Genomic DNA, 22,874 nt, shown 5'->3' on the forward strand with positions numbered 1-22,874 from the left:
CTGCGGAGCCGCTTTTGTACACACATTGGCTTCTGGAGCATTCGACGTAGAAGGTTCGACGCGCAGAAAATTCTGACCTCGAATCAGCTAGACGGTTCTCGATTTCACCAGAACATCACATTACAGTGTTAACAAAAATGCATAGCCGCGGCCAGGAATCGAACCCTGGCCCTTCGCGTGGGAGGCAAGCGCGATAACCGTTAGGCTGCGGCCGCGCTGCCTACTTGGCGCGCGGCATTACTCCCCCCTTAAAAAGTGCATCGCCCCGATGCATTTCAAAACAAAACAAAGCACATAAAAAGAACGGTAAACTAAAGAGTCACTTGAAACACATAAGATTCACAGTCCTATCGAGCGTAGTACGGCTTCAGGCGCACGACGTGGACGACTTCAGGTCGTGGTTGGCGGCGTGATGATCTTGTTCCGTCGGGCATCACCTCGTAGTTCAGCTCGCCGAGGCGACGAAGTACCTTGTATGGTCCAAAGTACCGTTTCAGCAGTTTCTCACTGAGGCCGCGGCGACGGATGGGCGTCCACACCCACACCCTGTCTCCGGGCTGGAAGTGAACATCCCTGCGACGAAGGTTGTAGCGGCCCGCGTCGACGCGTTGCTGGTCTTGAATCATGAGTCGGGCGAGCTGGCGGACTTCTTCGGCACGTTGAGCAACCGCCTGGGCGTCGTCGCTCTCATTGTCAGATGGCTCATGGGGCAGCATTGCGTCCACCATGGTCGTTACCTTCCGACCATGTACCAGCTGGAAAGGGGTGAATCCAGTGGTCTCCTGAACCGCCGTATTGTAGGCAAACGTGACGTAGGGCAACACCTCGTCCCACGTCTTGTTCTCTACGTCGACGTACATAGAGATCATATCGGCGATTGTCTTGTTGAGTCGCTCGGTCAGCCCGTTGGTCTGCGGGTGGTATGCAGTGGTTCGACGATGGCCGGTGCCACTGAGACGAAGGATCTCTTGCATCAGCTGGGCCATGAACGAAGATCCGCGATCTGTAATCAGAACTGCGGGTGCGCCGTGCTGGAGGACGATGGACTCGATGAAAAGCTTGGCGACTTCCACAGCAGTCCCTGAAGGAAGGGCTTTCGTTTCGGCGTACCGCGTGAGATAATCTGTGGCGACGATGATCCAGCGGTTCCCCGACGTCGAAGGCGGAAAAGGACCAAGTAGATCCATTCCGATCTGCTGGAAGGGTGTAGTTGGAGGAGAAATGGGCTGCAGAAGTCCGGCCGGCCTCGTCGGCGGTTTCTTGCGTCGCTGGCACTCGTGGCATGATCGTGTGTATAGGTGGACGGTCTTGTGGAGCTTCGGCCAGTAATACTTTTCACGAATACGGGCCAGTGTCCGGCTGTAACCGAGGTGTCCGGATGTCGGGTCGTCGTGACAGGCTTGGAAGATCTCCTCTTGAAGGTCACTCGGGATTACCAGCAACCACGGTGTGTTGTTGTCGCCGAAGTTCTCTTTGTAGAGTACACCTTGTCAAATGGCGAAGGTCGGCAGTACTCGTGAGAAGACACGTGGCACGGTACTCCTGCCCCCTTCCAGGTGCTCGATTAATGCGCGCAGCTCAGGATCGTCCCATTGACGTCGTGCCATATCGTCGGTGTTCACTGCTCCTAGGAAGCACTCGTCGTCATTGTCGTCGCTGCAGCCGGAAGGGGTTTCGACGGGGGCTCTGGACAGGCAGTCGGCGTCGCTGTGCTTGCGGCCTGACTTATAGACCACTGTCATGTTGAACTCTTGTAGTCGAAGACTCCATCGAGCGAGGCGTCCTGACGGGTCCTTCAGGTTCGCAAGCCAGCAGAGCGAGTGGTGGTCCGTGACTACACGGAACGGGCTCCCGTACAAGTACGGACGAAACTTCGTTATTGCCCAGACGACCGCAAAGCATTCTTTCTCAGTCGTGGAGTAATTTTTTTCCGCCTTGGACAATGTCCGACTTGCGTAGGCGATGACTCGCTCGATGCCTTCTTGCACTTGGACTAGTACTGCGCCCAGTCCCGCGTTACTTGCGTCCGTGTGAATTTCTGTTTCCGCATCCTGGTCGAAATGTCCAAGCACAGGAGGAGTCTGGAGTCGTCGTTTCAGTTCGTCGAATGCCTGCTGTTGCTCCTCGGCCCATTCGAACTTCTCGGCGTCCTTCGTGAGATTCGTAAGTGGTGCGGAAATCTTTGCGAAATCCCGAACGAAGCGTCCATAATAGGCACAAAGTCCAAGGAATCTTTGCACGGCCTTCTTATCTGTCGGCGCTGGAAATGCCGCGACGGCGCGAGTCTTCTCGGGGTCTGGGCGGACGCCTTCGTTAGTAACCACGTGGCCAAGGAACTTCAGTTCGTCATAGGCGAACTGGCACTTTGACGGCTTGAGTGTGATTCCGGCGGTCTGAATGGCTTGAAGAACAGCTCGGAGTCGTCTCAAGTGCTCGTCGAAGTCAGCTGAAAATACTACGGCGTCGTCAAGGTAGACGAGACAACTCTGCCACTTCAGTCCTGCCAGTACGGTGTCCATGACATGCTGGAAAGTTGCTGGCGCCGTGCATAGTCCGAAGGGCATCACCTTGAACTCGTACAGCCCATCCGGCGTGACGAAAGCTGTCTTCTCTCGGTCCCGTTCGTCGACTTCGATCTGCCAGTAGCCGCTCTTCAGGTCCATCGATGAGAAGTATCGAGGGTGGCGCAGCCGGTCTAACGTGTCGTCGATGCGGGGAAGTGGGTAGACGTCTTTCTTCGTCACCGCGTTCAGCTGCCGGTAGTCCACGCAGAACCTAAGCGTTCCGTCCTTCTTCTTAACCAGCACGACTGGAGAGGCCCATGGACTGTTTGAGGCTTGGATGATGTCGTCATTCAGCATCTCTTGAACTTGCTGATGGATCACCTCCCTTTCCTTAGCGGAGACTCTGTACGGCGATCGATGCACAGGGCGCGCGTCATCCTCGGTAACGATGCGGTGCTTGGCAACCGCGGTCTGGCGCACCTTCGACGACGTCGCAAAGCAGTCACGGTATTCGGCGAGGAGGTTAACCAGCTGACGCTGTTTAGGGTCCGGAAGCTTAGGGTCAATGTCGAGCTGCGCTGGTGACTTACTGTCTTGCTGTGGCGGCGAGGATTCGTCAGTAATCGCGGTGATTTCGGCGGGGTTTCGGAGTTTCTCGACGTGGCCCACGGCTGCACCTTTCGTGAGGTGTTGCGTTTCGTTTCGGAAGTTCGTCACGAGGGCCACAGTCCGCCCATCCTGAAGTTCAGCTACTCCCCTTGCGACGCCTATGCCTCTTCCCAGGAGCAGTTGGAGGCTTCCCTCGAGAAGAACTTCGCCAGAGGAAGCTTCATCGATCCCGACAAGTACGAAAACACTCGACCGCGGTGGTAGGTTTACGTGGTTTGCGAGGACTCGGACCGTGGGTGACGTCGCTTGGGGTTCCTCCGCTGGTGGAGCAGGTTTTCGTAGCGTCAGCCGGTTTGTTCCGAGGTCGATGACGGCGCCATACTTGCAGAGAAAGTCCATTCCGAGGATAACGTCCCTCGAACAGTCATGCAGAACGACGAACTTGACAGGGCACGTTTCACCGTGGATCTCGACGCGAGCAGTGCATCTCCCGACTGGTGTGATGAGATGTCCTCCGGCGGTTCGTATTTGGGGTCCTTCCCACGGCGTCATGACTTTTCGAAGGCGGCGGGAGAGCCTCCCACTCAGGACTGAGTAGTCTGCTCCGGTGTCCACGAGTGCCGATGCGTCGTGGCCGTCGATGACGACGTTTAGGTTGTTGGACACCGTTGCAGGGGCGTCGTAGCGTTGCGTGACGTCGGGAGAGTGGGAGCGCTCCGGCGTTCTTGGAGGCTCTTTACTCGGGTCGTCTTCGGCAACGGCACCTCCAGGCGTTGCCGCACTTAGTTTTCCCGACGAGACAGGGAGGACAGGCTGTCACGGCGCGACCAACGGAAAGGCGACGCGGAACGTCGGGGGGATGGAGAACGGGAACCTCGTGGTGCGGTGGGCGCTGGTGACGGAGGGCGACGGAGATATTCTTCGATGTCCCTTGGTCGTTCTCCAAAACGAGGTCGACGGTCGTTTGGAGCGAATCCTCGCAGGCCGAGCTGGCGGTAGGGGCACCTCCGGTAAACGTGGTCAGCCTCCCCGCAGTGGAAGCACACCGGGCGTCCGTCATCCGTGCGCCACACGTCGGTCTTTCGAAGTCCACGCTGCTCTTGGCACGGTGCGTACTGCGGCGAAGAGACTTCTCGTTGGGGTGCAGCTGGGTACTGCCGAGCAATAGGAGGCTGCGGACGACGAACAACGGCGGCATAGGTCACAGCTGGTGGTTTCGGTGCGGCGTCGGCGAGAACGTCTGGCTGGAGCGCTTGCTGGACCTCTTCTCGAACAATCTCGGCGATCGAGAGTGAAGCTGGGTGTTCGGCGGCAGGTATCAGCTTCTTCAGTTCTTCACGGACGATGTCCCGGACTATTTCTCGGATCCCCGGAATATTGGTGCTGAGGGCGCAGCTTGACGGCGTGGGTGCAGCGACGGCAGGAGCTCGGTGGAAGTGAGCGGCTCGTGCTTGCAGGGCCCGTTCAATGTTGGTCGCCTCTGTTACAAACGTTTCGACGGTGGTCGGCGGGTTGCGGACGAGGCCTCCGAAAATGTCATCTCGTACGCCTCGCATCAGGATCCGCAACTTCTTTTCGTCGGTGGCTTGAGGGTCGGCGCGAGTGACCAGGCGCAGGACATCCTCGACGAAACTGGTGATGGTCTCGTTTGCGCCCTGGGTTCTCATTCGAAGAAGGTCCTCGGCCCTCTCCCGTCGATACTGGTTTGTGAAAGTTCGCCTCAACTCATTCTTGCAGGCGGTCCACGAGATCAATGATGTCTCCCGATTCTCGAACCAGTGCCTGGCCGTTCCTTCGAGTGCGAAGTAAAGGTTCTGCAGGCGCTGGTCGTCCGTCCATCGGTTGTGCTGGGCCACCCGCTCGTACTGTTGAAGCCAGTCCTCGACGTCTTCGTGGGCGTCCCCGTGGAATGGCGTCGGAGTCCGGGGTGCGACTGGCAGGTAGATGAAGGCAGGAGCGGCCGGGGTCTGTGACTGCTGGCCGTCCATCGTCGGCTTCGTCGGCTGCTTGGTCCTGGGTGGCAGAAGTCCGTATTCCGGGTGCAGACCTTGGGTGCGGCGACTGGTCCGCGTTTCAGGTTCCGCGTCGAGTGGTGTTCTCACGGGGCTCGGAATCGGGCTTGCACTGCGGGCCCTGGGAGGGTAACGCTGCACGGGCATGCGCTACCCCGCACCTCCACCAAAATGTCACGGGTGGTGACCAAAATAAAAGGAAATAAACGGGAAGAAATAAGCGTTTAATGTGGCGAACTTGTGCCAAAAAATAAAGGGAGAACAAAGATGATAACAGAGCGTCGCAGGCGTCGAAGTCGGCGTAGCAGCACAGTCGAACGCTGGAGCGAAACTGACTCTGGCTTGCCTGCGGAGCCGCTTTTGTACACACGTTGGCTTCTGGAGCATTCGACGTAGAAGGTTCGACGCGCAGAAAATTCTGACCTCGAATCAGCTAGACGGTTCTCGATTTCACCAGAACATCACATTACAGTGTCAACAAAAATGCATAACCGCGGCCAGGAATCGAACCCTGGCCCTTCGCGTGGGAGGCAAGCGCGATAACCGTTAGGCTATGGCCGCGCTGCCTACTTGGCGCGCGGCAATACGACCGATTTAACGATGCGTGGTGCCATCTCCCAACAGGTACAGTGAGTAGATGATGGAGTGTGTCATCTGCCTGTCGGGAGATGACGCCACGCATTACTAGCATCGCTAACTCTGGGGTCTGCGAACCCGTCCGCCATTGACCCTGGCAAGTTTGTTGCTCTAATTTTTCACAGGAAGGGAGTTGTGCCTTGAAATTTGATCACCTAAAATCCACCATCTCGATGCATGTTCGATGAAAGATTTAACTTTCTATGTGCGATTGCTGATTTTGCTGATTTGTCCAGCTTGTTTTAGAGTTCAGAGATAAATTGTGGACACACTATACTATTATCAGTCTGTAATCATCGAGAGAAATTTTCTCGACCTCATATTTTATTTATGTTGTCTTTTTACAATCTTATGCTAGAACCTTGTTGATGTACGTGGAGGCCAATTAAATAAAAGAGGGTTCAATGTGTGTCAGGCACGTCTGCCTGACAAAGGAATGCCGAGTGCAACACGCGGATGGTGGCACAGTCTTCACGTGTTTTCGTCTTTTTCCAGGATGGGGCTAACATTTGTAAGGGCTTCATTTCATGTTTTGCTTTTTTTTGTTTATTTTCTCCCTGGTGACTGTTTCAGAATAGTACCCTAGTTTAATTTGTGTTTCTACTGAGGCACCTGTACCACCAAGTGATTTGCAAGGGGGGGGGGGGGCTAGGAACCTTGTCAAGTTGGTTTTTTTTCTGTCCCATATTTTGTTTTGAAAGGAGACAGTTCTTATTATAATTGCAATCAATCATCTCAAGTTTTTTTTATATCACGTGGACATCTGTGCAAGGTGTAATTCCCCCACCCTCCCCTCCTGCGCTTTGACGGTTTATTCTTGCTGTTACTTTTTGTGACGGTCTCCCGACGGTCGTCGGTTAATGTGAGACACAGGGCATCGTGCACTCCGGTCGGCGCATTTCGCCTTTTGCTGCGACCCGTCAAAGTTTGGTTGCATACTGACCCCCCGAAACGTTCCTCGTTCTCGTCTTTTCAAGGGAGGAGACGGAGATCATCGAAGGCGAGGTGGTGGAAATACAGATTGACCGACCGGCTACAGGCACAGTGAGTCTGACACTTCTCTCATTTTACGGGGACAATTCTTTATGGGAATTCTGCACGGATCTTGCTTGCTCGTGCTAATCGCACCGTAGAGAGGCCACGGCAGATAGTGCCGGCAACAGAATGAAGCTCTCGGTTCGATTGCACAGCCCCTGCCGCAAAAGTGAAGCGTCACATGATGTCACGACGTATGGTACCACAGTGTCACGTGACACAACTTCGCAATTCCCCCACTGAGTTTAGCGGGGAAGTAACTTTGGTAAATTCCAGAAGAAATTTTTCTTTATAAATCCCATGCAGTGTTTTCGCATCTTCTTTGCAATTGACCGAATGTCTAAGGCAGGCGATTTTTTGCTCGAAGCCATCTCAATGCTAATTGATGAATCAGTTTTAGTATTTAATATTATTTGCTCTCAAGTCCAAACACAAAATAGACTTTACAATCAGTCGGGATTGCTGACTTTGTCAAGTTGAAGGCTCTTCGCTGAAGCCAGAGGTGTTTTGTGGCGCCGATGCCAGTTAGGTGTGACACAGCTGATTGAGCGACAGTTCTGTCTTTTAGCTTACTATCATCGATGTGTTGCAGCACTTTCTAGAAGCGTTACCAACAGAAAAAGTGTGTGGGTAGCTTGGATCCACACGATGTGGCTTTTTTCGACTCAAATTTCAGATGTGAATGTTCTGGCTGGAGCGTTTTACCGGCGTTGCACACAATAAGCCTATACCTTTGGACCTGGAATGCTAAAGGAAGATGCAGCTTGGAGACACTTTTTCTTTTAGAGTGCAGCTCTTAGGCCCCTGTTTCCAAGTTGAGGGAGGAGGTGGGGAATAAATATGAAATTTCTTATTTTTAGAGATATCTGAATGAAATTTACAGAATGTGTTTATAGCACAGACATAAGAGTAACTGCAAATTTCATGGAGCTGTGCATATTATTTCTCAAGTTACAAATATTTATCAAAATCGTCCATATGCATTCCTTATCCCAGGTCTGGAGAATTTGAAAAAGGTAGTAGCGGCGTAAAATTTGTTATGATGACCCCTGGATACATTCCCCAGGGCATAACAGAGCCCTTTTTTTAAATTTCTTTCTTGAACAATTTTAACGCAACTTTGAATTTTGTGTAGTCAATAAAACCCACATTCACCAAATTTCATTTTTTTATTATAAATTTTTAGTACAGTTTTCTAAAAAAAAAGGGCTCTGTTATGCCCTCACAAAGTTATTAGAGAACAGAATAAAAAAGACAGCACAAAAATCCATTCATCAGTTCCTGAGATATCGCTGGGACGAGCAGCCACGACAGTGAAAAAATCCATCCTGAGAAAACAGCACTTGAAAGTTGCACGCAGATTTTCAGCTTTAGAATGACCCTGCAGAATAGTCAGAAGTGTTCTTGCGCACTTTCTTCTTGTTCCGCCTTTCCAAATTCTCTTGATGTCGTTTGCTGGCCTTATGCAGACGTAGGGCATCTTTCTCGGAAGCTCGTTGGAGGGCTAGATGGGTCGGCTGAAGTCCCACTGCAACCGATATTTCTGCAGTTGCCTTGTAGCAGCCGGCGTTGAACCTCAACACCGCTTCATGCAGTGCAGCTTGCTGGCATAGCTCCAAGTTCGGCTTGAGCAATATCACAATGTCTAGCTTCTGCTTCGATCTCCTCACGTGTCAGGAAATGCGTCCGCAGATGGGTGCTAGAAGACGCGCTCCTACTTGTCGCGGCAGGCGGAAGACGGGCGCTGGGACCCGCGATCTCGGGAGGAACCACAACGGTCGGCATGCTCGGTACTCCAGGCGTGAGCGGGGCGATGCGTTCTTCCTCGACGACAGCCGATGGCACAGAAAATCCAACACTGGAAGTGTTGACGCGATCATCATTGACGGCACGCCGTGCAGAAACTTCCAACTTCGCCATCCGCACTAACTTCATGGACCGCTTCCGCGCCCAACCAAGTGCACCGTCTTGTACTTCGAACCCCGCATCGTGTGCGACCACGAAACAGACGGGCACGCTACACGAAATTACTCAAAGAAAGTTCGGAAAACGATCGTAAAGATGGCGAAAAACGAAGTGGAGCTGACAAAGCAAGAGCGCGTGCAAGCAGACCACTACCAAAAGCAGACGACGCAAGCGGCAACAGCAGGAGAAACGGAGGAGGGGAGCGCTCCGCGCGCGGAGAAATCGCGTCCCAGCCAATAGCAGTCGCGCGCTCCCCCGCACGCTCCTCGAGCGCGCGCTCTGTCCAATCGCGTTCTTGCGATTGCGACATGGAAGAACGGCGACCACGCCGTAACCACGCGGCCGACACCATTTTGGGAGCTGGCAAAAAAAAGAGAAAGAATTCACGTTCAAAACAAGACTAAGATGGCGGCCGTCGGCCCAACGCGTCGAAAATGGCGAGCGCGCGAAGTTGGGGTTGATTTTGACGTTTGACCGTCACTTGGATGCTATTCAGGCCTCGTAAATAATTGTTTTTAAATATTTCCCCGTTGTATTTGGTGCTGATAATTACAGAGAAGGTAGTTTATGAGATATACAACCGAAAAATAAGGTTTTCTAAAAATCGACTTTTTCGCAATTTTCCGGTTTTCAAAGCCCGCGTCCCCCCTTGAGTGGCGTCGCCGTCGGCCTAACCGCACGTTGCATTATGACACGTTTCCCATAATTACGTCACGTGTGAATTCACGAGTGTAAAATTTTCCTGGTAAATTTGGCAGGAAATATTTCCGCTAAATTTAGCGGGAAAATTTTACCCTCGTGACTGACGTTACATGAAGTTGAGCGGAAAAACTTTTCTGCTACCTTTAGTAGAAAAATTTCCCCGCTAAGTTTAGCGACAAAATTGACATCGCATGATCTCAACACCAATTCAGTTTCCCTGCTAAATTTAGCGGGAAAATTTTTGCTAAATTTAGCAAAAAAATTAGGGAAAATTTCCTGCTAAATGGGAGGGGAGGTGGGGAATACCGTCCTCTCCGTACCCTCCTCTCCTCCACCTCAAGAGCTGTGCTCTAATTCGGCATTACAGAGAATTGTAAACGTCTTTTGTTTTTTATATTTGCTCTAAAATAGTGAACCTTTAGCTACTTATGAAGCTTCGTCTTCTCTTCTCAGCACAACGTTAGTTTTAATGTAGCTTCTATAGTTTCTTCTTCAGAGGCAGGAACAACTACATGAAAAAGGTATTTTGCGCACAGGTTTAGGCACACTAGTTGTTTATAAGAAGTATGGTGCAGTAGCTCATTTTGCTTCTTATTAAGTGTAGAGTGCTCATAAGTACTCAAAAAGCTTTGTAAAGTTTTCCAATCTATAGAAGAAGAAAATAAAGTCGTTATAAAGCCTTCTTTTTAGGAGCCCTTTAGAGGTTAGATAAAATAGGGAAAACATAATTAAGATATTGCAATTCCAAATAGATACCTGCACTCCACGTATCCTCAAGTTGTCATAAAGGGAAGACTAAGTACTGATTACCGAGTTCACAGGCTGAGAAGACAAACCAGATCGCAAAACGAGAAAAATGCATTTGGAAGTTCAAACGATGCATGCAGTGTAATCGACTTATAAGAATAATGAGAAATCCCGAAAATTCAATCGTTATAACTGATTATCGTTGCATCTGGGCTAGAAACTGATCGTTTCTAGCCCAGAAACTCTAAAAACTGATCGTTCTAAGTGGTACATCACTATATGTGGTGTCGTTATAAGTGGATTGCACTGTACTCTTCAAAAATTGGCTGGAGTTCCATGAAATTGGGACATAAGATACCGTAAAATCCTGATCAAGCACCCACTCAAAATTTGGAGATAATCATGTAAAGCAAGGGGAATGGATGTTTCTGAGGTCAACAATATGTAAAGATATGTCCTATGTGTATTTTCTGAACGTTACAAAATCTAGGGGTGGGCACTTATTGTGGAATGCGGAGGATGCTTAGTATTCTACGGTGGATAGGGTGTCCAGGAATCACCCAGAGTCACTAAAACCGACCCTCCCTGTATGTTGTGACTTTGCTGGCCCCTCTTGCACCATGTGCCATCAAACACCGTTACATTAGCTGCTCCTCCCATATCAGCATTTCGGTCTTCACGAGGCTTTTGCTGGCAGTTTTCGCTGCAGCGGCATAATGTTCTGGCTAGTGAAGGTCTCCTGGTGCATTGGTGTTAGGAGGCCGAGAATCATGCTGGAAGCGCGCAAGTTTAAGACTGAAGTTGACGGACTTCAAAACTCGCGCAACCTCCCGCTGTTGTAGCCTTGCTTTGTGCTTATGTCAGCGTCAAACATGGCAGGTTTCGATGTAAACATTGAAAAAAAGAACTCACATGATGCACTTGCTCTTTTCTAAGTGCAGTCTGAGGAACATTGAAAATCCCTTGCGTTTCCCAGCCACACTCGTGAGGAGCGGGGCCATTCGCATCGCACTGAAGTATTGTCAGCACGCCAATGTCGCTGAAGACACTGAAGTTGCAGAGCCATAACCACCTGTTTTGTAAACGTTTTCGAAGAACCCTATCTTCTTTTTTGAGGCGACGACGTATGTGAGTGGAGCACCGATTGTGTCGGAAGAGTCGCCGTTTCTGTGGTTAGGCTTAGCACGCCACGGTGAACGTTCAGGGACGGAAGTACCGTGTCATTTGCGCTGAACTGCGCCTTGAACAAAAATCTGCTACAGTTAAACCTCTCTGTAACGAGCACTGATATAGCGTATTATTGGATATAGCAAACAAATTGCGAAGTTTGGTTGGTTGTGCTTTATTTTAATGGGAGTTCTAGCTATATAACAAAAGTGAAACCGTGAGATCTGACGCGCTATCGGTTATAGCGAAGCAATTTTTGCTTTTCTTGCGTCACAAGATCACCCTGGCAAAAGGAAACCTCAGGCCCATCTTAGGGGCAGCTGCATGCACGGAACAAGCTACTGCACAGAGTGAAGAACATCCAAGCGACAGAGAAGCCCAACCATCCAGCTTTGCAACAATTCACTGCAGTTCTGCTGGACTTCCCCGACGTGTTCGAAGGAATTGGGAGACTGCCTGAAGAACGTGCCATCCACGTCCAACCCGACGCAAAGACTAGTGTACAGTGTGTGTACCCCTTGAAGAGTGCCCAGTGCACTCGAAGGCACAGTGAAAGCAGAACTCGAGTGGATGCAAGCAAACGGAATCATCAAAAGAGTTACAGGGCCAATAGGATGGTTCAGCTCTGCCGTAGAATCAATAGCCCCAAACGGTCATCTGAACTTTGCAGCGTGAAACACAAGACTAAATTTGTTGAAGTGTTCCTTGTGTATCGGACTCCACTGCCGTGCGGAGGAAAGGGGTGGTGGTGCATATTGGCCAGGCGGGCAGACATATCAATGGGGGTGTGCGCATGAGCGCACGGCTGCCACGTTTGCTGACCCATCCGGTCATCTCACCGTTCACTGCCATAAGTGCTCCTGTTTAGCGGTGTTGCACGATGTTATGAATCTTGCTAGATGTAAAGACAAAACAAGCAGAGAACTGCGTGAGACATTCGAAATTTGCGATAAAGGTAAAGATTGTGTAAGTGAGGCATCCATTGCTCTTTCAAACAAAGAGTTTGATTTTACGAAAAAAGGCTTTGCACCAACGTGATGATGACTAAACTGGCCAACGGGGCCTACATACGTATGTGTTCTTTTTGAATAAACTACAGTTGCGAGTGTGCCTCTCTTTCGTCTTGCCTCGTCTTTGTGCTTGTTGTTTTTGGCACTTTTATGCCCCTTAATCCCACCCAGAAAGCCTGCCACTCTTTTCACTATGTTAGAGTGAACACTGGAGAGCAGAAAACAACTAATCGGAGCACTTTGTGGAGGGGCTCTGGTTGGACGACTAGGACTATTAGAATCTCATTGGTCAAAGTTGACTCAGTTTCTTTCCTCTCCCAGGGTGCCAAGGTGGGAAAGCTGACCCTGAAGACCACAGAGATGGAGACCATATACGACCTGGGCCAGAAAATGATAGAGTCGCTCACCAAGGAGAAGGTGCAGGCCGGGTGAGTTGCCTCCTGGTGATGCGACACGTTCGAACTAGAGTAACTGTATATGCTCCGCTTGTGGAGCAGAGTACCGCAATGGTGCCATTCTGGAGCCAAGCACTGCGGGAAGCCACGGTCGGTTTTTGCAGGGGCACGAAGGTGCAGATGCGAGGTGGCATGCTGCGGCGACGAGCTGCGCATGCGCCGTGATCGTTGTCCCGTCGTTTCCTGTCTCCCTCTCGCAAAAAGCGCACCCGAGTACGCACCCGCGGGTCGCGTGTGAAGTGAAGTCATCAAGTCGCTGTTGCAGGGACGCAGATAGCATCGTGAGCCCGCTGTCTGCCCAACTTTTGGACGACCATTCCCCTTGAGCGATCGCAAGAAGCAAAAGAATGCAGGCCTGCTTATTTTCCTCTTGTGTTCAATCGAAAAGCAAGTGCCGCTGCTCAGCCTGTGACTTTTTTTTTTTTTTTTTTTTTTTTTAGCAGGCAGTTTACGTAATATTATGTAGACGGAACAGTGCTTTACTTTCGTTTGTTCCAGTTATATGCAAATCTGAGGAATGTCGAGCACCCCCACTTTCATGCTGAAATAGTGTACCACTTTTTTTTTTCTTTTTTATCCGAAGTTTTTACCATTTCACAAATTCGAGACGCCCAAATTGAGAGCTCTTGGAGACCAGAATTTTCGCATGCTTTCAAGTTGGGCTGAATTTTGAATTCGTTTGAATCACAAGCATTAGGGGTCGAGAATAATAAATGTTAGACGGTGCTCCTAACTTTAGGAGATGCCGAGGTGCGAACTGCCCAATATAAAAAAAAAGTCTACCGACGTTCCACTTTCATTGCGGATAAGTCTTTGAAAACGCAGTCCAATTCGTTGCAGGGACCAGAATGATGCCGAGATTGACTGTTTTCCTATTGACCAGTATATTCCGCCCCGAGAAGAGGGTGATAGAGCTCTGTCTACTTTCAGTGTGACACCAACCTACATCTTGCTTTCTCTTCTATTTTGAACATTTTGCTGAACCTCTTAAACAGTTTTACTACCACCGACATGGTCTCTTGAAGAAATTGTGAACAGGTTTTCAGCACTAACAGTTTCTAAAACACGTTTATCCACACAACTGTCTGCAGAAATCTTTTGGGGTATTGTAAAAGGGCAGACAATAATTAAAAATGATATCCTTCCCATACGAAAAAGCCACACGAGGCGGCGTCTCACATCGTGTCTCGCCGTCGGAATCCGGTACAAGCTCTTGCCGCTGTCTGCGCGATTTGTGCACTTGGTAACACTACAGCCTGTCATTTTCATGGGGCTCTTTCTACGCGCATGCAAAATTTAATGCGGTAAACGACGCAGCGGCTGACAAAAACGCCGTCCCCCCGCTTCAAACGAGAGCTTGCAGACTTGCCAACATGGCCGGATGTGCCGGTCGCCGTATCGGTATCGCGTATCACTCCACGAGAGCCGCAGACGCGGGGAACGCGATCGTCGTCCGTGTTGTCTGCTTCACATACCTTGAAATCGAATGTCCCAAAATATTGCTCGCGTTATAAAAAACGGGATTGTACTGTACCCAGTTGATACACATACTGTTCAATGACTTAGGAAGCTTTCAGTTGGTTCGATTTTGGTCTAGGATCTATATTTTCCGACCGCAAAGCGGAAAATGTGTTCCCCCGAAACTCGGCGCTCTGGAAGGCTGCTTTTCTGCACGAAGGTCGGATCCATTTCTGCGCACGTGACCACTCCTCCGCCAATACAGAGGTGGCGGCGAAAGGAGAAGGAACGCGATACTCTGGCTCTGCAAGCAGAGCCTATACAGTTACTCTAGTTCGAACCGGTTTCTTTGTTCCTTGACGATGGCCAGGATTCGAACTCGCCACCTGGGGATCCGTAGGCCGTTTTACTAGGAAACCTTCTTGGGCCTAAGACTGTGTCAAGTCGCAAGTATGTCAAATGCCGTGCCACGTCAGTATAGTTTTTAATGGTGTTGATAATGATACTGGTCTTGTAACCATGCTGTTTTGTTGGCTGATTGATCGCACTCGGGGGTTTCATTACTAAGGGGCCTTTTTTTTGTACTAAACTTTACACCAATGAATCATCATCACACCATGTGGAGTTACAATGCCTAGGATTCCGTTTTTCCAAAATTCATTCTTCATAAAATTTGGAAGGCTTTTTTTTTTAGTTTATTTTTCGGCAAACATTTTAAGTTAATCTGAGTTTATTATTGTTAAATTCTAAGTTTAGTTTTGCTGTGCTTTGAATTTTCTGACATTCAAAAAAAAAAAGTAAATAATAATCCGGTCACAGATGCACGGAGATTTTGTAACAGTATCAAATTGCATTTCTCCAGCTGGGTTTCTTGTTGGAGCCCTTAGCATACGCGGCACTAAATTACTTCAAAATGCATGTTTGGCGCATTGGAACGCAGGGAGGGGCATGCCAATCAAAGGGCAACGTAGGAAATGCGCAAGGAACACGCGACGACGAACCAGTTAGGTGGGCGCCAACATTGGTCGAGGTCGCGGGGAGATAAAAAGCTCGTGCAGCATTTGGCGAGTCAAGAAATGCACGAGGTGCGCAAGGAACGGACAAACTTGCAGGCCGTACGCATTTCCTATGGCGCTTTTGGAGCTCTGCAAACAGTGGAAACGTCTGCCACGCTTCTAAAATCTGTTGATGACGCCGCCAAGAGACGACTGCTTCCATGCAGCCGAGGGGGAGCTGTGGCCGACCTTTCTGCACCGGGCGGCGTTTTATCAGATAGCACCGGAGACTGGTGATCCTGGCGCAAACGAGATTGCTAACATATTTTCCGGGCTGTATAGTTTGCAGACTGTAGAAGTTTAAGGACATGGGCCTAAATTTTAAATTTTTTTGAAAAAATTCATTTTTTAATTTTGACGTTTTTAGTTTTAGAAACTAATTATACACCTTTACACCAAATTTGATAACCATACGCCAAATAGTTAAGTTGATATAAAATATTTTCAACACATTGTGAGGCAGTAACAAAGTAAAGAAGTTCAATGTTTGAATGCATTTTTCTCAGTTCCACTTTTTGCTGCAAATTTCATACGAAGGAATCTTTTGTTCGAAGGTGAAAGTATTCTGATACCGCAATCAAGATGTTTCTGAACTGAAATTTACTCAGGAATTGGGCTATCTACTTTATTTTGTTTTAGGTTGTAGTCCTCAGTGATAAAAAACTAATTTTTCAAAAACTGACAGTGGACAGATATGCATCTCATAGTTTGAGGTAATAACTCTTCCTGAAATATTTACATTTAAGTTGTTAAAACTAGATAGCCCGAGGTCCCATATCCCCCACTTTATATTCAAGCAGTCAAAATGATGCTTAATAGCTTGATTTGCATATCATAGATTTCTTAATGAAAAGTGACACATCATCTTATGCAGGTATGTAAATTTGTCCCAGAGAGCTGAAAGTTTGCACAGTACACCTACATCTGAAGCTAAATCTCCCCTGCAAATTTCATTCCGATCACTTGAGTAGTTCAAAAGTTTGACCTGTAGCCAGTGTCCCCCCTTAAAAGTTTAAATTTGCACGGTACAAACTACACGGGGATTTGTTTTTTTCTAGATTGTTCATTATGACCAGAGGTCATAATAAACAATCTAGAATGCAAGCTTTTTTGTTATCTGATAAGGCAGTCATTTGTCAAGGTGTGTTGTGTGCAAGAAGTTTCCGTCCGCGGACTAAGCTCCAGGTCAGTCAAACTACCTAAGGAAAATCTCTTTTTTTTTTCTTTGACCAATATCAGTTTTGCGCTTTGAAATGCGTTGAAGCACATACTCTGAGACTTCTTTGTAGGCAACTTCTTGAATCTAGGTAAATATACTGTCAATGTGTCGGGCACGTAGGAATGCTTCTTTTTGCATCTCGAGCAGCCGACGATTTTAAGTGTGTTTTGATACCCAAAGCGATACGCGACTGATCATTAGTTAACAAAGTAATTTTTAAAAACATGACTGTGAATGAGCTCTATGCATTTTAGAAATGGCTGATGAGGACGATAGCGTCTCCCAATGCAAAGCGTGCATACCCTCTCTGGCAACATGTGCAGTGGAGTTCCCCAACCGAGCTGGTCTACTAAGGTTGCATGCAACCAAAGAATTCATTTAATAATCTAGAGGAAAAGGACCATCTTCCACACATCTTAGCCACTTCAAATGGTGGGGCGTAGACGCAGACGTCAATGTTCCTCATGGGCTCGTATTGCAACGACGCTTTACTATATGCGAAGAAGTAGGAAACCATCACTTCCAAGGTTTTTACATAATTGTTTCTAGCTTTAGGTTTCTCAAAAACTCTTCATCGCACACTCTATAAAGAAGGTAAGCTCGATTGACAAGCACTCGACCAGCTTCGTCTCGTGATGGCAAGACTGACGCGTCTAACCTATTGTCCGCTTTCTTTCTCATTCTTTTCCCCGGGGCGACTGACATTGCCGTTTACGACGTGCAACCGCGTCTCCCTCTCGCTGCATAGGGACATCATCACGATCGACAAGGCGACGGGCAAGATCACCAAGCTGGGCCGGTCGTTCACCCGTGCCCGGGATTACGACGCCATGGGGCCCCAGACCAAGTTTGTCCAGTGCCCTGAGGGGGAGCTGCAGAAGCGCAAGGAGGTGGTGCACACGGTCACCCTGCACGAGATTGACGTCATCAACAGTCGCACCCACGGCTTCCTCGCGCTCTTCTCTGGTGAGCTACTCCTTTTTGCTTGTATCGGTAGTTGAGGGTCATAGGCATTGTTGCAGAACTGCCTGCATGCTAGCGCTTGTGGGATGCCGCAAGAGATTGCTACATCGTGTTTTAGTACCGAGTGCGTTTTGGGCTGATTTCCAAAACGTTGGTTCACACTTTTATGACTGACTTTGACACAGCCGATTTCTTAGCCCCTTGACGGGATAGTGAAACAAAAATTGAAATATATCTCTTATGTTTGGAAATCGGTTACACGTGATCAACGAAATCTGCTAATGGCACTGGCACGTTCGTATTTGTTTTGAACAGATGGCTATATTTTTCGTTCCAAACGGCAGATTCCAGGGAGTGCTTGAAGAGCAGCTGTCAGAGAGCGCGATACACCTCGGAAAATCCGGTGCGTTTCTGACACCAAGTTTACCTTCGCGGACAAGGCTACAGGGAGGCTGACGTGGTTGTGACCTTCGCCACTTGGCGACGTTGGCGCTTTAAAACCCGGCCCTTCGAGATGCCCGCTCCCGGCGGGAGTTGAATAGGCGCCAAATAGGGGGAGATCTGGTTCGGCCAAGTTCGGTGTGGCTCTTGCACGCGTAGCTTGTTGCCATACTTTTGCAGGGTGGCACTGCTTTTATGGGTAGTGCCACCCTTTATTAATTAAACCTTTCATGAGCGTATGTACGAGACTGCACCCTGAATTTCGCCAGTGCCAATGGCTGACATCCGTAGGTGCTGCGTGATGTCGCAAAACCCAAAGGATTGTCGGATGTTTGGGATAACGAGCGTTGGTTGATGGCTGTCTCGTATTTAGTGCAGAATTATACAGTCTCCTAGGCTGTACCCTACCAAAATACATTTTTTTTAATGCAGTTCCCAAGTGTGTGCAAAAAATGTCTCGCCTTTTAGCAGGATATTACTCGAAAACAGCCACAAGCTTTGAACAGTCGTATGGCGTTTCATGCAAACACAACTGCGGCAGCCACCGGTCGAACTAGGAGCTCTTGCAAAGCGAAGAATGCAGATTTTGCCTCTGAGGCAGCGCCTAGGTACATGAAGTGGCATCTGGGTACAGATATCGGCGGATCCACTGGATCGGTGATGAGGCTGCAAGTTGTTCTCTCGGAGGCGATGTCCTCCGGTCGAAGGCAAACGGCGAATCGTTCGAAGGCACGTCGTCACTTGACTTGGACGAGCTTGGTGAATTGTAGCCACGCTCCATTTTCACACGTGGGTCAAACAGAATCAGGCTGAACGCGTGCTGAATACAAGTTTTGGCATCGTTTCCAGATGGCCTAGCTGTTGGTTTCAGTTTCGCTGCATAAATCGATTGATCCGATTTAGGTGAGGATTGGGTGGACCTAGTTGAATATCATTTGCACAGCATCACACCTCAGCTTACGAGCCTTCTGTCCACTTAGAGCTCAACCTGTAGCTCTCCTTTGTGAGATCATTGCTGCATAAGTGGGATCTCGATCTTGACGGGAACCCAGTACCTACACGAGGGGACTGGCCATTTTGCTTGTCACTGCTTGTCTCGCGAAAAAGTGTGGAACGTCACATTTTGGCTCGCATATCCTGCCCGGGGGTTGTGGCACCCAACTGCGCAACAAGGATCTCACCCATCCACGAAACAAGTTAAGTGCAACAACAAAAACGAAGCACGCTGCAGCGTTCACTCGCAGGCAAACGACGAGACAGAAATACTCTCTTTGTGTTGCGCGACGTGAGAGCTTCAATGTTGCCAACGAAAACAGCGTTAACGCTAAGATACGATTGGAGCGGTATAAATTCAATAACTCATGCAGAGGGGCATTAAAAATCAGATATTGCACGTACGATGCGTCTCAAGGCAATAACAATGATGTAAATTGATATTCGATTGTTTTCTCTAATACAAAATTTGACCAAACAATCCCTTGAAAGGAAAAAAAAAAGAATTTTTTTTTTCCGGTTAGTTGGGACACGTGTGTTAAAAAATAAGTTTTACATGAAAAAATAAATACATTTTAGAGCAATATTGATGGCGAGAGATTTTTATGAAATTCTGCACGCAAAGTCCATGACGTCATTGAATGGTCATTCGCTCTTTCCACCTCAACGTGAAGGCGAAGCCGATCCACCTTTCCTCAATGCGCCCGAAAGGCCGAAAGAGAAAACAAGTGGAAAGGAGGTGACCACCGACTAAATCACGTCTTGCATCGTCAATATTGCTCTAAAAAAATTTTATTTTTTTTTTTGCTTAAAATTAATTTTTTGACATGCTTGTCTCCCTCAGATTCTTTAAAAAATATTTCTTTTTAGGGGCCCTTTAAGAATGCGTTCGCGAATACCGATTTCTCCACTTCTTACTACCTGCGTAACTTACAAACTTCTTAGCTAGTTGTCGTAGCCTAAGAACCTCTTAGTGAATCTGGCCTCGGAGTTTCACATACCTGGCGGGTCTTCCATATTACTTGGGAGACTCCCAAATTTTGACTAATTTGTATGATTGTCAAAAAAATCCCTTAGAGAACACAAATTACCCCTCCCTCCCCACACTTAAACAAGGAGTTTTTCATCTTGCAACAAACAGCTGCAATGATAGTGCGGCCCAGCTGTATCTCGCTAGCATGAGCAGTGCAATATAAATGAAATGAACTTGTTTGCATGGTAAATTTGTTGTTAATTAAAGAAATAAAAAATAATTATTTTCTTTCTCCCTTCCCCACTTAGAAATTATCCAACTTGGCAGGTATGGATGCAGGTCTCCGGAGGTGAAAATAAGACACGCCTGCTTGACGTGTACATGCAGTGATGTGATTGCTGCGCCAATTGCGCCAAACTGCGCCAAGGGGCGAACCCTGCTACATCTTGCTACATTTTGCCAAAATATGGGTAAACTGCGCCAAGCCTGCGCCAAAAGATCAATTTTGGTCGTCTTTCAAAACCGAAACTAAACTGAGTACCGTAACTTAGCATGCATGAGCTAGGTAGCGCAAGCGGCCGCCCAACAAAAAGTACCCTGTATCAATCGTCCATCCGGTATAGTTTTTCCCGCCACCTTTCGTTTCACGCGCTCGTCGTTCATGTGTCTCGTCTACACTGTGGTCTCTTTCGTGTCTTTTTAAAAACAATTTCAACGATAGACGTGGGCGTGTGTTGACGCTTCAGTGCTTCAGTCGTTGTACAAAGCGCTCCAAGTACATTTTTTACCCTGACTCGCGATGTATTGTTTTGACCTGACTCGCTCAGGTTCTTTTTCTCTGTGTGTTTAGCTTGTACCTCGCCTGCCGGCCTGGCAAGCACTTGCCGCTGGACTGTTTTTTGTCGTATGCTGGACAATTACATTTTGCATACAATTTTGGGAACCAGTTGGCGACGGAGCGGAGTGGCATGGTGTCTGTTTCGATCGAACAGCCATCTCTGCTCGCGCGACGAAGCACGTGCAAATGCAAGCCTGCCGAAGTTGCCCTCATGTGCATGCGAACATGACTGCACGACAGAGGCACCAGCCGGGACACTTGCAAGCCATTGTTTTATGGTTGCTTACTTTTGACGAAAATCTGGCACGTCGGGAACCAGTTAAACGGTGGCAAGCGGTTTTTCGGAATCGCTCGGCAACGGCCACAGTACTGTTCACTTGTGGGATGTCTCAATGTCTCTTTGGAGACATTGAAAGTGGGAATTCATTACTAGTCAAAGGCAAAGGGAGGCTTGCAGCAGCCTTGTACTAAAATGTTTCGAAAAGAAAAAAGAAAAGCACCTTTGTCTTGTGTACAATTTCGCATTGCACTGCAGTAGTTACGTGTTTCATCAGTCGGAGACTGCTTCCATTTATTATATTATATAACTACGGTAGTCAACCTACTAGCATATTTACTAATAGACCAGCTTATTTACTAATGTGGTCATTTTCAATTAAATTTTAATATGTGCAGTTTGGTTCTTATTTATCAATAACGGTACATATATATGTAGAATTTAACTGAGGCATTGCAAAATGTAGAATGTCATTGGCATTTCAGTTACATGTTGAAAGACACCCAGGTGGTTGAACTTGACCATAATTTGTTTATTGCGGCGAGTGAAGTGCCCTTTCTTCGTTTAGCACTTAAAACAAATATTTTTATTTTTCTAAGAATATCTGCTCCAAAAACCACTTTTGCTGCTCCGAAACACTGTTCTGGCTGCTCCAAAAGCAACGTTTGTTGCTCCAAAACACTGTTTTACTTGCTCCAAAGGCCACTTTTGCTGCTCCAAAACACCGTTTTGGCTGCTCCAAAAGGTGCTCCAAAACGGCTTAGGCCAATCACATCACTGTACATGGCACAACTACTTTATTACATACATAGTATTGCCGATATTAACATTTTGCCAGACCTCTTGACTCTATACTTATCAGCAAGACTGTCCTTGCGCTTTTTGGCGGTACACATATTTTAATCAATTCAAACTACGCATTCTGCATCAGTCAGCTTTATGCAAAGTATCGAGGTAAGTTTTTCCTAAGTGTTCTCAAAGACCCAGCTTTGCTTGCATGGCACGAGAGGAAACGACCCAATGCCCTTTGTCTTTGTGTAGGGGACACGGGGGAGATCAAGGCAGAGGTGCGTGAGCAGATCAACGCCAAGGTGGCGGAGTGGCGGGAGGAGGGCAAGGCGGACATAGTGCCGGGGGTGCTGTTTGTGGACGAGGTGCACATGCTGGACATGGAGTGCTTCTCCTTCCTCAACCGGGCCATGGAGAGCGACCTGGCCCCCGTGCTGGTCATGGCCACCAACCGGGGCCTCACCCGCATACGGGGCACCAACTACCAGAGCCCCCACGGCATCCCCATCGACCTGCTCGACCGCCTCGTCATCATCGCCACCAAGCCCTACCAGGAGCGCGAGGTCAAGCACATCCTCCGCATCAGGTGCCTTTTCTTTGCACTTCTCTTTTATTCGTTCATTCATTCCTTGTTGCACCCTTCTTGTTCAGTCATTCGGTCATTCACTTATTGTTGTACCCTTCTCATTTATTACTTCATTCCTTGTTTTATGTTTCTCGTTTATTCACATATTCGTTCATACATCGTTCATTCATTCACTTCTTGTGCCCTCCTCAATTATCCATTAATTCATTCATTGTTGTATGCTTCTCATTTATTCATTCATACATTGTTAATTTATTCAGTTGTGTTGTACTCTTCTCATTTATACATCCATTTATTAATTCATTTATTAACTGCTGTAAACTTCCCATTTATTCATCCATGTATATTCATTTGCTTATTCATTCAGTGTAGTACATTTCCATTCGTGCATCATTAATTTATTCACTTATTATTGTACCCTTCTCGTTTATTCCTTCACT

The 22,874-nt window shown here is 48.2% G+C and overlaps 1 protein-coding gene across 1 annotated transcript in view; it reads left to right on the forward strand.

Annotated features, from left to right (window-relative positions):
- LOC120844770 (ruvB-like 2) overlaps nt 1-22,874 on the forward strand; it is a 54,908-nt gene that overhangs the window by 12,676 nt on the left and 19,358 nt on the right. The window contains exons 5-8 of the mRNA XM_040216715.3: nt 6,739-6,805; nt 12,709-12,815; nt 17,323-17,540; nt 22,101-22,434. Of these exons, the coding sequence (XP_040072649.2) occupies nt 6,739-6,805; nt 12,709-12,815; nt 17,323-17,540; nt 22,101-22,434 (726 nt within the window). The remainder of the gene's footprint in view (nt 1-6,738; nt 6,806-12,708; nt 12,816-17,322; nt 17,541-22,100; nt 22,435-22,874) is intronic.

The sequence above is a fragment of the Ixodes scapularis genome, unplaced genomic scaffold (genome assembly GCF_016920785.2).
Source record: "Ixodes scapularis isolate PalLabHiFi unplaced genomic scaffold, ASM1692078v2 PGA_scaffold7__128_contigs__length_106722199, whole genome shotgun sequence".
Lineage (NCBI taxonomy): Eukaryota > Metazoa > Arthropoda > Arachnida > Ixodida > Ixodidae > Ixodes > Ixodes scapularis.